At 41.0% G+C, this 14452-nt stretch overlaps 5 protein-coding genes across 5 annotated transcripts; 2 read left to right on the plus strand and 3 right to left on the minus strand.

The window, feature by feature from the left end:
• Positions 1 to 829: 829 nt before the first annotated feature.
• LOC311003581 (thiosulfate:glutathione sulfurtransferase) lies at positions 830 to 2600 on the minus strand. Its single transcript, XM_083995349.1, has 4 exons — positions 2404 to 2600; positions 1865 to 1987; positions 1606 to 1768; positions 830 to 1242 (listed from the first exon to the last, which is right to left on the minus strand). The coding sequence occupies exons 1-4, from the start codon at positions 2573 to 2575 to the stop codon at positions 1188 to 1190; spliced, it is 513 nt and encodes a 170-aa protein (XP_083851475.1). The 5' UTR covers positions 2576 to 2600; the 3' UTR covers positions 830 to 1187.
• A 2789-nt stretch (positions 2601 to 5389) lies between these two features.
• Positions 5390 to 5701, minus strand: LOC311003640 (histone H4; the record flags this gene model as incomplete). The annotated part of the gene is made up of 1 exon (XM_083995430.1): positions 5390 to 5701. One exon carries the CDS (start codon positions 5699 to 5701, stop codon positions 5390 to 5392), a length of 312 nt encoding a protein of 103 aa, XP_083851556.1.
• A 1519-nt stretch (positions 5702 to 7220) lies between these two features.
• Positions 7221 to 7631, minus strand: LOC311003277 (histone H3.2; the record flags this gene model as incomplete). The annotated part of the gene is made up of 1 exon (XM_083994990.1): positions 7221 to 7631. The coding sequence occupies one exon, from the start codon at positions 7629 to 7631 to the stop codon at positions 7221 to 7223; it is 411 nt and encodes a 136-aa protein (XP_083851116.1).
• Positions 7632 to 7993: 362 nt separating this feature from the next.
• Positions 7994 to 8377, plus strand: LOC311003329 (histone H2A-like; the record flags this gene model as incomplete). The annotated part of the gene is made up of 1 exon (XM_083995059.1): positions 7994 to 8377. The coding sequence occupies one exon, from the start codon at positions 7994 to 7996 to the stop codon at positions 8375 to 8377; it is 384 nt and encodes a 127-aa protein (XP_083851185.1).
• A 2700-nt stretch (positions 8378 to 11077) lies between these two features.
• On the plus strand, positions 11078 to 11686 carry LOC311004001 (histone H1-like; the record flags this gene model as incomplete). Its single annotated transcript, XM_083995935.1, has 1 exon — positions 11078 to 11686. One exon carries the CDS (start codon positions 11078 to 11080, stop codon positions 11684 to 11686), a length of 609 nt encoding a protein of 202 aa, XP_083852061.1.
• Positions 11687 to 14452: the final 2766 nt, after the last annotated feature.

A 14452-nucleotide genomic window follows, 5' to 3' on the forward strand; every position in this document is an offset into this window, starting at 1 on the left:
ATTTTGACTATGTATGATATTACAGGCCAAAACTGCCTCTTCATTCATTCAAAACATAACCAGAGGATTTTGATTTTTGCCTGCACTAGACTTATGTGCCTCACTGACTTAGTGATAAACATAAACAAATAAGTAAAGGGGATTTGGCACGAGACGCTGAAACTCCTTTTTAAAGCTCACCGAGAACCCTCAGTAGGACGTCACCACCCTCCCACTCCCTCCACACACAGTTCATAACCAGAACATTGATTTATGTAACCTCCTACATACACACACCTGCTGTAATGTTGATATCTTTCGAATAGCCCAGATGAGAGGGGGTGAGATGGAGAGGTGGAGGGTGAGGTATAGGACCTGCTTTCCAGCTGATGCATGGACATTGTGCAGATCAAGGTCTTGATCGCTGCTCATCCAGGTATAGCTGTCTATAGATTAATACCAGTGTGAAGGTCAGGCCTGAGAGGGCATCACTATAATAATGATAAAGGACAGTGGCAGTGGGACAATGGAAATAAACATTTTCATCATTGGTTGAAGTTTTGCTGCCATCTATTGGCCCAAAGATCAAACTGCTTATACTGTATATCTGGGCAATGATGCTAAACAAGTGTTGAGTCCAATTTTTGATATCGGACAGCTAATGTAATTTCATGTTAGCGCAAAACAGTTCACTTCTTGTCTACTTACTGCAAAAGCTGTATTATTGATGGTTTACAATGTTTCTTTTCCTGCAAAACATTTCGGACACGTTGCTGTAATTGAATTACTGAACTGAAACTGAGAGAAAATGATGTGTAATGTGTGGGTCTACAAGAACATAGAAATAGGATGAATTTCATATGCAGTTTAATCATCATCAAGCCTGTTCATATCAATCAGTCTGACAGAGATTATATTACTCTATGGAATCAAAATGATACACAGCATACCGTATAAAGCCTCATTTGGAGGGGCTAAATTAGTGTAAAAAAATGGAACAAGTTAAAAAAGAGTACTTAACAATGAAAGCCTAAAAGTAAATAAACAGCCAGTTTGAATTTTAACTGCATCCTTGTCAGTCCTAACAGTCGATATGATGAAATGGTTATAAAACATTGCTCAAGAACAGCTCCAGTGTAACACTTGTATATACTGTAGGTTTGATTTAACTTTAAATTGGACAATAGAAGGCAGAATTCATCTCAGATTTATTTTCCTTCGAGCTCCGCCCACTCAATGTACCCTCCTGCATAGTGTCTTGCCCTGAGAAAAAGAAACATAATGAGAATAGCTTAGCCATTTGTCTGTTTGGTTTTCTACTCAAAGGTCGCCCAGTGTTCAGCAAACTGAAGAATCGTCTGAGGACATTGCACTCTAGCTGCAGCACCATTAATGATTAATTATTAAATAGAAACATGTAAGGTATTCCCAATGCCCAATGTAGCTACACTATGGGGTTAGCAAAGTCAACATTATGTAACATGGTTAAAATCTGATTTAGTCGGACTGGGATTTCATTCAGACAGTTGAACAGTGTAGTACTCTGTTTTATTTATTTATTATTTGATATTTAATTAGTAACTGTGATGAATCATGAGATTCACAGGGTCATGTACTGTTATTTACCTGCTAAACCCCAGCTGAGTGGCGATGGCCAGGGCTGTGGCGCTCCTCTTACCACTTCTGCAGTGAAACACAATGTTGTCATCGTCCTTCCCAGGAGCCTTCACCTCATATTTCTCCTGGAAGCGCTGTGGGGTCAGCTTCAGGGAATCTTCCAGGGTGCCCACTCATATTCACATACACACACATATATATGAGAAAATGAAAGTATCAACTCAAAGTTAACCACCCTTCCTCATTTTGTACATGTGCTAACACTTACATGGGACATTAACAGCATGAGGAATGTTTCCAGCTTGGTATTCATCGGGATTTCTCACATCAAACAGCTGGATGTTGCGGTTGGACAACATGGCCTTCAGCTGAGAGTAGGTCACCACTGAAGCTGAGGCGACAGCATAAGGTTACACATTATTAACTCTAAAACCTTACTTTTTTACAGTATCCAGCCCATTTCTATTATGCAATAACTCAAACTCACCATTTCCTGATTTAATAGCAACCTGTTCATTTTACTTATAATCTAGTTACTTTATGTGAGCTGACTTTTCAATTTGTAGCAAAAATACCAACCACAGTCCAATGTGAGGCAGTTTTCAATAGTGTAGAAAAACGACCACAGTTAGTGGGCTGCTCTTTTATTCTAGGCCTGAACACTTTCAAACGACAATGACGTGGATATAATTAAAATTGTAATGATAAATCACCACTAAAAAAGACAGACGTGAAGTGAATAGTTTAAGGTATTTAGTGGTTGCTGTTACATAGCAGGAAACACTGTTCTTTTGTTTTAGTTTTTACCATTGTTGGATGTCTCTCCGCAATTAGGAATGGAGGTTGTAAAAGTCCGCAAAACTGAAGCAAAGGTAGGACGGGTCACTTCCGGGAGGACCTGGCAGAAACATCGTGACAGCGCGTAAGACAGCATAGTGAAGGTAAGTGCACGGCTCTGACCGCAGACAGGTCTGAACATGGCTTATTAAAATGATGGCATGCTGATGTTGTTGGTCGTTTTTCTTCCTCTTCTTCTTCATCTTCCGGAGAGTCCCCCAGTAAACGCTGCGTTTGTCGCCATCCTCAGATTGGAAATGTTATAGCACACACAGGCGTTTTGAATGGGCTTAAACTTATTGTCAATTCACGATTTTTACTCTTTATATAGGCTATATGATGGTATGGTTAGGCATAAATTAGATGATTAGATGGCGACAGATATACTTTTTTTTATGTTCATTTAGTAAAGTATTTTAAAATACAAGCGTGTGTTAAAGAAGTAGACTGTCTTGCTTTCACATTTAAGAAATTGCCTTAATTAGAAAGAGTAATATGAAAGGTGGTTTGTCAAAGATGGAAGTGCTTCTGTGGCACAGTTTGGCCCTGCTTCCACAATTTTACCTCAACTTTGTTCTTGACACACATGCCTCCTACTTTTCCATTACTAATCTCAGATTAGTAATTCCTAAAACCTATTTTCAATCAATAATAAAGAGATTATTTTGTTCCCATCAGTGAACAAGCTCTCTGTGTGAGTTTCCTACTTTTTTCACCATCATCACACACTTTCATCTCCCTTGGCAGTCTCCCAGTCTCTAGCATTGTATCGGTCGTTGAAAACAACAGGCCCATTACCACCCACCAGCCCCAGATGGAAAAATATCACATAGCTAAACTCATCACTCCCCAGGGGGTGCTCTGCTATATCAGACAGCATAAATCATTCATTATCAGGGAATGTATTTAGTGCAGCATCATTATCACTTTTTGTCCTGCTCTGAGCTCATTAAAACCTATCGTCGCTGACCTTTAAGATGTCCCCATTCACATACCACTGCAGCAATAACCTGCAAAGTCTCCACACACATCTCAGCCTGAGCTGCTACAATAAATAAGATGAATAAATGCACCTCAGTATTTAATAACCACTCAGTTCTCCTGGGGAAAGAGTATTTCATATGTTGACTAAGTACGAGCTAGAAAAGAAACTTGACCACCACCACATTCTCTAATCTGTGGTTTTTCTGTCTGTGGTAGGCACTGATTTGTAAAAATAAGCTTCAGTACAGGCCAAACAGTGGTTTCAGAAAGTCTTAAAAATATCTGCTGTGAATCAAGTATTAAAAGCCTGCAGCAAAAGTAGCCTATGATAAATATATTTTTTTCCAAACACTGAACCTTTCCCACTGTTGAAAAGCGTCTTCCCACACGTCTCAAGCTGACACATCCCAGCCAGCCACACCTTAGACTAACACACTGTCCGTAAAAAGGGACGGAGGAAGACAGCCAGCATCGGAAGGCGTCTCCCCACGCATTACAGGTTACTGCCTTGTGCAAATTAAAACATATATAGCCTATTGTTTTTTTTTTTGGCTTATCCAGAATGTGTGTGAGTGTGAGTGTGAGAGAGACAGTTAAATATTGAATATATTAAATAAAATAATCAATATTATTAATATATAGTCTTTATTTCTGTTACTTATATTAAAGATGGTAATCTTTTAACATGTTAGTGTGCATTTAATGGTTCAGTAGCAGCAGATGTCCATGTTATATTTTTTTTCTTTTTGATTTCAAACCTGGTGCATATCCACATATTTCTAATAAACTGAATAATAGGTATCTTATTGGAAATAAATCCAAAGTGCCCATAAAAACATCATATTCCTGACATTAGCCTAAAGTACTGAGCGAAGTTTATAGAGTGCAGAGCATGTTCAGTATCAGATCCTCCCTCTCTGTGTCTGACTCCTGTGTTGATTGTGACACATTTTTAGATTTGTGGCAAACTGGGTAAAACAGTTAGACGGCATGCAGACAACTTTCTGCTGAGCCTGTTTGTAACAATCAGCTGTTACCATGCTTTTGATGGCATATTATACATTTCAGTCATGAACAGGAGCTAGATAGTCTATGGGTCGTGTATTTAAAAAGTAAAGAAAAGAAAACGGTCTACATTTCGAAGTAATCAACTCTCAGCGCTCAACTCACAGGCGTCAGTTACACCGTGTAACAAAGTCACCAGTGTTGTCCAAACTTGTCATTTCCCTGCAGTGCTGAACATGTCCAGGTGGCACACCCCAGCAGAGCCACACCTTGGACTAACACACACTCTGTGTTGCCATGTTTCAAGTACTTAAGTAGCCTACAGCAACTGTGTGAAAATTATGTAATAACTTTTAGAGTATCCTATGATGGATCATTCATGGTTAAGATGTTTATGAGGTGAAGTTAAGAAGGCTCTGTCTACCTGTGATGACTTCCCAGAGAGAAACCTAGGAGCCAGGAGGATGCATAGTTATCTGGCTGCAGTTTGCAAAACGGGGCAGGGTTCAAGTGGCTACAATGGGATACTGTAGAATAGACCAAAGTTAGGAGCGGTTTCTTCGGTCCACCACCTGGCATCTATTGTGGTTTGTTGTCATATAAAGGTATGTTGAAAGATATGGTTAAGTAGTCCTGAAACCATTATTGACCCGAGTGACAGAACCAGACTAAAGAAGCAAAGAAAATGTGACACTAGTTTCAGTGTTAAAACTGATAAAATATTGTCTGTGGTTTTATATGGGGCATGACATAATTAAAAAAAAAAAAAAAAAAGGCCCACAAGCGTATTGAAAACGTTTTGTAACCATGAACTTAGTCAGTTTTAACACATTTAAGTAGGCTAGTTCACATAGAAGAAACTGTCCGAAGAAATGATAACCATCTTGGGATAGAAAATGAGCTCGTTCAGATTGAGTGTGTGGCTCTGAAAAGAGCCGTTGTGTTGTTTGGTTGGTGGTGATGGTATTTAACCTCCGAAGCCGTACAGAGTGCGGCCCTGTCTCTTGAGGGCATAGACCACGTCCATGGCGGTGACGGTCTTCCTCTTGGCGTGCTCGGTGTAGGTGACGGCGTCCCGGATGACGTTCTCCAGGAAGACCTTCAACACACCGCGGGTCTCCTCGTAGATGAGGCCGGAGATGCGCTTGACTCCGCCACGGCGAGCCAGACGGCGGATGGCGGGCTTGGTGATGCCCTGGATGTTATCACGGAGGACTTTACGGTGACGCTTGGCGCCTCCTTTACCGAGTCCCTTTCCTCCTTTTCCTCTGCCGCTCATGTTTACTGCTGGGTAGAAAAATACTCAACTGATTCAGCAGCAGGACACACCGCTTTTCAAACCCTCTCTGCGGACGTGATAGAAAAAAGGGGAGGAGGTATGCCGCCATAGATCACCTTCTTCTGAATTTCCGGCAGGTTTTACGCTATCCAGCGTCATGCTGCCCTCTACAGGTCATTTCAAGACATTAATTAAATTTTCTCATAAAACCCAGTAGAGTGGAGGTATTTTAACACTGAATAGATAGAATCAGATTTTTTTTAAATCTCTGACACAACTGTATATTACAAGAAAACAACATGGACCACAGTCTCTAATTCCCACCACTGACACAATAACATGGTTACCAATCACTCTTAAACAACGTGCCAGACAGAAATGCCCCAATCTCAGTCTAGTTAAAATAACCTAATCTTTTCGTCCGAACATACTCCTCCACCTTTTACTTTTTACAGAGGGTTGCTAAGTAAAATAATGGCTTCCTTTTCTGCTCTTTTGATCACTCATTATGCTGGATCTTCAACTTTTCTTTACAGTTACTGTAACATTCACCTTTACCCACTTGAACATTCAGATCTATATTTTCTTTAGCTAAGGATTATTTTGCTCTTGATAGGCAGCACAGGATCTCACAGGAAATTAGGGTGGGCCCTTGAAGTCCCTTCTTCCAGAGCAACCAAAGCAGCAGCAGAATCTGAATGACACTAGTGAACCAGGCCCAGAATTAAAAAAAACATTATGAGAAGTAGTGAATCTAAATTAGACTGTACAACTGATTCAGGTGTTATGTTCAAGCCCCACAACTGCATGGTTCAGAGGTGGCCATCAATCCCTGAACTATAGGATGTTTGTCCACTTTTGCAATACAAAAATGTTTTTTTCTTTTTTCTTGTTACTTTGAAAAAAAACAAATCAAGGATTTTATTAAGTCCTATTGTTCAGTTTCTTCAACAAGGTCGTAGTTACAGAAGAAAAATGACAATACAACAAATTAAGATATTGTCTTATTTCAATAAAGTTTGTCAGAACTGTGTTGTGACGATATTCAGTTTCACCATCATATATTTGCAACCAAACAATAAAAACTCATTTATAAAAAGAAAACAAGTAAAGGCTGCAATTCTGTCCACTTTATGCAGCAAAATTCATGAATACTGAATTCATGACACAACATAACACCAGTGATATGTCCAATGATCCTAATTCTATATCAATGTACTGTTTACAATGTTATGTGCTGAATTCTGTCAGAATCCTCTTAAATTTGGGTACCCCTCATGACAGTAATGGTTGTATTTGGTTGTCTCCACTGAATTGCCAATAAATGACCAATAAATGTATGATCATAGTGCAACTACAGTTAAGGAGTGGGGGACTATAGTTGCAACGTCACCAACCCCAACAAGGATTGTGCAGCTTTATGATTATTATATTGTTTGAACAAGAGGTATTGGCTCTTAAAGAAAGTGAAGTGGCTCTTAAAAGAGCCGTTGTTATTGTTTTAGTGGAGCAGTGTGGTTTAAGCTCTCTCTCCACGGATGCGGCGGGCCAGCTGGATGTCTTTGGGCATGATGGTGACCCTCTTGGCGTGGATGGCGCACAGGTTGGTGTCCTCGAACAGCCCCACCAGGTAAGCCTCGCTGGCCTCCTGCAGAGCCATGACGGCGGAGCTCTGGAAACGCAGGTCGGTCTTGAAGTCCTGGGCGATTTCACGCACCAGGCGCTGGAAGGGCAGCTTGCGGATGAGCAGCTCGGTGGATTTCTGGTAACGACGGATCTCACGGAGAGCCACGGTACCGGGCCTGTAACGGTGAGGCTTCTTGACGCCGCCGGTGGCCGGGGCGCTCTTACGGGCAGCCTTGGTGGCCAGCTGCTTCCTGGGGGCTTTGCCTCCGGTGGACTTACGAGCGGTCTGCTTGGTTCTTGCCATTTCACTGTGTCTTCCTCTAAACTGGAGAAAAATGTGAAGAACCGCCGCGGCACTCGGCTCTTAAAGCCTGAGACCGGCTGGGACACAGTGACGCTGCTCGACGTCTGTGGCTGGTGATTGGTGAGGGGCTCCTGCTGGAGCTCAGCGCCGCCCACAGGACCAACCCGCCGCCCGAGTCTCTGCTGCTCATTGGAGGAAAGAGCTTTGAAAAAGCCCGGACAAACCCAGAGCAGGAAGCCGCTGCTGGAGCCTCTCTCTGGTTGGTCCGGCACAAAGTGTCCCGCTCCTGCGATCATATAAGAGACAGTTGAGCTGTGGAGCCACACATTTCTTTGTAGCCAGACTAAAGAGATACATCAACCATGAGTGGAAGAGGAAAGACCGGGGGAAAGGCCAGAGCAAAGGCAAAGACCCGCTCATCCCGTGCTGGGCTCCAGTTCCCAGTGGGTCGTGTCCACAGGCATCTCCGCAAAGGAAACTATGCTCAGCGTGTGGGGGCTGGTGCTCCCGTCTACCTGGCGGCTGTGCTCGAGTACCTGACCGCTGAGATCCTCGAGTTGGCTGGAAACGCTGCCCGCGACAACAAGAAGACCAGGATCATCCCCCGTCACCTGCAGCTGGCCGTCCGCAACGACGAGGAGCTCAACAAGCTGCTGGGAGGAGTCACCATCGCTCAGGGTGGTGTGCTGCCCAACATCCAGGCTGTTCTCCTGCCCAAGAAGACCGAGAAGCCCGCCAAGAAGTAAACTTCTTCCTGGACAACACCAACACAAAGGCTCTTTTAAGAGCCACATACTCTAATCTAAAAGAGCGAAATTCCGTGGCTCAGTCTCGTGGATAACATTAAGTGGTATGATCTAGCTACTAACGGTGCGTTATGTGAAGTATTCAAGGCAACGTCTGTTATTGTAAATTCCTATAAGAGTCAAAGAATGCATCCTTTCAAAATCTTTAATCTCAAAATAAATTAGGAAAACGCTTTAGCACATCAACTATCACAAATATTTAACAAACCAAACGATACTCAACCCCAAGAGCTTGTCTTTCAGACACTTGTCAATCCAAAGTTTTTGTCTGTAAAATATACATACATTTAATTGGTAGAAATGAATGTCTCGGTATGTTGTATATTCAAAATAATCAATGATCAACGCTGTACAGTGTCAGTGAAACTGAGTCCACCTAGTTACATCAGAGATAAAGTGCACTGAACACATGTGACGGTCAATCTAATCATGGTTTTCTAAAACTGGTAAATTCAAGTTTTTTTTTTTTTTGTAAAACAACTCCATGGGACCATAACACAAATCAATCACCATATTGTTCTTGTTGCATTTTTGTATCTTGTCATATAATATAAAATTGTCACTGGACATTTTGCTGGACTGAATAAGCAGACAGTAAATAAACTCCAGCTTATTCAAAATGCTGCAGCCAGAGTACTAACGGAAACCAAAAGGTTCGAGCACATCACTCCCATTTTATCATCTCTTCATTGGCTCCCAGTAAAACAAAGAATTGATTTTAAAATACTTATTGTTTTTAAATGTTGTAATGGCTTGGCTCCCTCTTACGTTGTTGACATGCTCACCGAATACACACCAGAGAGATCACTTAGATCATCTGATAAAGAGCTCCTCATTATACCCAGAATCAACTCCAAATCAGCTCATGGCGCTTTCAGCCACTATGGTCCTACTCTTTGGAATTCTCTTCCACATGAGCTACAGTCTGCTACAACAGTGCCTTCTTTTAAAAGCAAACTAAAAACATATCTTTTTTCACAAGCTTTTAGTCATGTTTAAAGAGTGTGTTTTATTTCTGTCTTGTTTGCTTTAAGAATTTTTATTATTATTATCTCCCATCTAACCCTTTTTAAATGATGATAATAATACATTCTTGTGTGATTTTATAATGTCCTAAACGTTTTTTACATGTACTATTTCTTATCCTATATGTTATTCACTGTATCTCTGTTTTAACTTTTTGAAGCACATTGAGTTTACGCTTGTCGTATGAAATGTGCTATATAAATTTGACTTGACTTGACTATACACAGAAAGAAGATCTGTGTTGATGAAGTGGGTGTCAGTGATGAAAAGACGGTGTAGACCTGCCTTGAGACAAAATGTGTGCCTGCTATGATTTCACAGCCATGTGTGGTTCAAATTAGCCTATGTGAGTATGATTTGAGAAGATACATTTAGATTAGGCCTCTATTAAGCCTTTCCTTATTTCAATATCACTTTTGAACACCACCTGTAGTGGGGAAATATAAGACACGACCAGACCGGCAGGTATATCATCATTACTTTGAAATACTGTGGTGTGTGGATGACACCCCACGAAGTCATCATTAATACAGGGCTCAAGGCTAACTTTTTTTTTTTACTAGGAGCATGCCCTCTGACTTAAAATTTTAGGGGCGCGCACCGTTAATCGACCAGTAAGCAAATATTCACATTTCTTTTTCATTCATGATCCTCACACATTGGCCTGACATGACAGATACCAGATTGTCTGTGTCACCCCATCCATTTTCAATGGTATAAAAAACAAAAAAATGCCCCCATTTAGGGGCAGTCTGGAGCCCTGCAATATGATATTTTCTCTGGTGAAACAGTCATAAAATACACAAATATGATTTACAAACAAATCTAGGCACATACACACACACACGCTGGTGTTTGTTTTTCACTGCCACACAGACAGACACAGCCATATTATTCTTCTCAGCTGGCCACAGCAACAGATTCTCAAGTACCGTAATTATTATTTTTTTTTTAATTCAGGCTATTATCAATATCCACTTGGAATCATTAAAGACTTGACTATGAACTAATTTGTAAGATTAACACAGTTTTAATAATCTCCAACATCCTCCATAAGGAAGAGTCTGGCTGAATGTGCCATAAGCCTCGGCCATCAGCAGTGTGTTTGCTGCTAGGAGATGAAGTTGAATTTCTTACAAACTGATCATCAACAGGAGGTAGTTTTTAATCAGGATCTCTGAATAAACATGTTGACTAGCTAAAAAACTAGTTTCGGTGCAATTGTGGTGCATTTTATATGGTTTTAGAAGATATAAAAGTGGGGAAAGTCACTGAGCTGCGGTGCCCGACACGATGATCAGCTGAGGTTTAGAGGCTCCACAAACAAAACTCAGAGACAATCAGAGCTCCTCGTGACTTCAATATGAAGAGAATAAAGTCCGCTATCAGCTCAGTTCATTAGCAGCCTTTAGTAACTTTCTCACATAGATTTTTGAGCCTTTATTGAGCGACGAGAAAACACAAAGTGTCCCTGTGTCGAGGCTGCACAGAGGAGCCACGACTAGACTGAGTCTCCACGGTTCTCATGGTGTGTTTAAGTACCGCCTCCTGCTCCGAGATTCCCAACACTTCACTCACAGTTGTCAGTCGTACTGGTCAAGCGAAATACAAACAATGGCAGAAGTTGCTCCAGCTCCAGCCGCCGCCCCGGCCAAAGCGGCCAAGAAGAAGGCCGTCAGGCCCAAGAAAGTCGGTCCCAGCGTCAGCGAGCTCATCGTGAAGGCTGTCGGTGCCTCCAAGGAGCGGACCGGCGTGTCCGCTGCTGCCCTGAAGAAAGCTCTGGCTGCCGGAGGCTACGATGTGGAGAAGAACAAGTCCCGCGTCAAAATCGCCCTCAAGAGCCTGGTGACCAAGGGCACTCTGGTCCAGACCAAGGGAACCGGAGCGTCCGGCTCCTTCAAGATGAACAAGAAGGCCGAGCCCAAAGCCAAGAAGCCTGCAGTCAAGAAGGCCGCTCCTAAAGCCAAGAAGCCCGCAGCTAAGAAACCCGCAGCGGCGAAGAAGTCCCCCAAGAAGGCGGTGGCAGCCAAGAAGCCAGCGGCTAAGAAGTCCCCCAAGAAGGCAAAGAAGCCAGCAGCTGCTCCCAAGAAAGCAGCTAAGAGCCCCAAGAAGGCAACCAAGAGCCCCAAGAAGGTGGTCAAGAAGGCCCCTGCTGCCAAGAAGTCCCCCGCTAAGAAGGTGGCCAAGCCTAAGGCCAAGAAGGCAGCACCCAAGAAGAAGTGAGCTGTTCCTCAGACACCTAAAAATAATATCAAACGGCTCTTTTAAGAGCCACGCATATTTCCCTAAGAGCTGATTCCTCTTAATTATTACTATCAATTGTACAGTCTTATATATTTTTATACTCTTAACCAAAATAAAATACGAATAAATTAACTACATTTTAATTAGGAGCAATTGGAGCTTAATAAAGCTTCCAAAGGATTCCTAATTATCAAAAGCTGAGCTTTGTTTTCCTAAGAGCAGGGTTGTTTATAAATTATAATATATTTCAGGGCTACTGTTTGGCCACGATCAGTGCTTTGTTTTAAAATGAATGTAACTTTTTGTTTGAGTTCATGTTTGGAGATGATGAACCAGGACGGAAAACAAATGTGCATGATGTGCAGTTTGCAGAAAGCAACTCCTAGAAAAAACAGAGGGATTTGACGTGGTTCAATCTAATATTGGCTAGTTCCAAATTATTGATGTGTTTGGACCAGGTCATGTTACTTTTAAATTTTATGCTGAGAAGTTTTGCTTCCTTGCTGATCATGATTTTCTGGTTTAGTTTGAGTGAATACAATCTAGGTTCTGGTGCTTCTGCCTCAGGGACAAACGAATACTCCATTTGTTCAGCACTTGGCAGGACATATGATCTGCGACTAGATGGCAGCAGTAGCCCACTACTTTGAAGAGAGAGGGTGAGTGCAGTCAACCTGTGCCTTCTCTGTGGCCCAGCAGGTTGAAGACAACACACTATACCCTGAGTCTGTCGGACTCAGCTCATGCCCCACACGAAAAGGGGGCCCATCTTTCAAAAATTATATGTTATTTTTATTTTATTTTTATAGTTTGTTTTAAATATAGGGCATTTTTATGATCCAAGAATCACACACCTTATCTGGATTTTAAGACACTTGTGATACTAGGAGCACAAGAAAACCACATAAAAATCACCTTATATTATTAGTAAAATACAACAAACACATAATATATCCGAATGGTTACTGTTTACATTCAGCTGACCATAACGTCTCTTACCGTTACGACCGTTAACGGTTATTGCAATAAACACAGCTTCAGCTAAAACACCACACTACGGAAGGCTGCACTACAACAACAACTATTACAAAACGTGAAAAAAATTACCCATGAAACTTTACACATCTTGATTTGTCTAAAGTTAATCTTTAAATATGATAATTGTGGAAAAAACACGGAGCCATAACTTACCACGCCTCGTTGTCAACAGGAAAAGGAGACGAACTGATTACGCTTTCCAGTTGCTATGGAAACCACCAAACTAAATAACATAAATAAGCCTTGCATAAAAACAAAAATAAAAGCGAGCAAAGTCACCTGCTAACTAAATAAAATGAATCTGAAGGAATAAATAAATAAATAAATTTTGACAAACTTCAATACATTTTTAACAACGGTGTTAACTGGAATGTAGGCAAGACGTCCAAGTGTTTAGTGCACACTCCGAGTCCGATCGAGCTCCATGTTTCACCAAATAGGCTAGTGGTCAGATACCAAACATGTTGGTTTCAATACCTCTTTATATGTTAGAGATTTAAAACGTGCGTCATCATGGTTTGTGCATTCAGTGCATTTCAATTCCAGCTGTTATAACGCATGTTTTGGATCCACATCTAACCTGTATGGCTATGTGAGTGATCTGGCTGCAGTGTGATCAGATAAGGTCACAATAAGGTTGTGTGATTAATAGTAGAGCCATCAGTTCAGTTAATATTACATAAAATGTTTACTGAATTGAAATTCATAACTTTTTCCATACCATTTTCATTGTGTAAGTTCCCATCAGCTTTCCTTAACAAACACTACAAAAGTCCTGAGCCTGCTGCAAGATTGGTGTGGTTCAGGTGTGCTTTGAGCAAAAGGTTTGGCATGTTTCACAACTTACTGCAAATCTGTCTTTTTATTTAGATTTAATAGGGTTTGTGCATTCAGTGCATTTCAATTCCAGCTGTTATATTGCACTATATCAAACACATGAGTGTTTTGGATCCAAATCTAACCTGTATGGCTGACTGGTAGGCCTATGTGAGTGATTCAATGAAGTGCAGCCGTCAAGCTGCTGCAGTGTGATCAGATTACTTCTGGTCACAATAAGGTTGTGTGATTAATGTTACAGCCACCAGTTCAAACATTTCCAGTTCTAACGAAGTGGCATACAGGATTTGACTTGTCAATGATGATTGCATAAAGACAGTTGAGTGCATCTGTGTGTTCCCTGTGGTAGGTTCTAAAGGTCCTAACGCTAGTGTTAAAATAATACCTTAATGTTTATATGTTAAATCTTATTATAAGTTTAAATAATATAAGGTGATTTTTATGTACTTTGGTTTTCTTATGCTTCTGTGGGGATCACAAGTGTCTTAAAATCATGATTAGGTGTGCAATTATTGGAGCATAAAAATACATAGGCCTATATTTAAAACAATGTTAACAATAAATAACATGTGAACTTCTTAAAGAAAAACATGTATTATTATTTGATAATGTAATTAATATAACATAAAATGTTTACCGAGTTGAAATTCATAACTTTTTCATACCATTTTCATTCTAAGTAAGTTCCCATCAGCTTTCCTTAACAAACACTACGAAAGTCCTGAGCCTGCTGCGAGATGGGTGTGGTTCAGGTGTGCTTACTTTGAGCAAAAGGTTTGGCATGTTTCACAACTTACTGCAAATCTGTCTTGAAGATTCAGTTTACTTTCTCATAATTTTTCAATGTGTGTGACAGGCGTGTAAGCTCAC

This window comes from Trachurus trachurus (genome assembly GCF_905171665.1).
Source record: "Trachurus trachurus genome assembly, chromosome: 20".
In the NCBI taxonomy this organism is placed as follows: domain Eukaryota; kingdom Metazoa; phylum Chordata; class Actinopteri; order Carangiformes; family Carangidae; genus Trachurus; species Trachurus trachurus.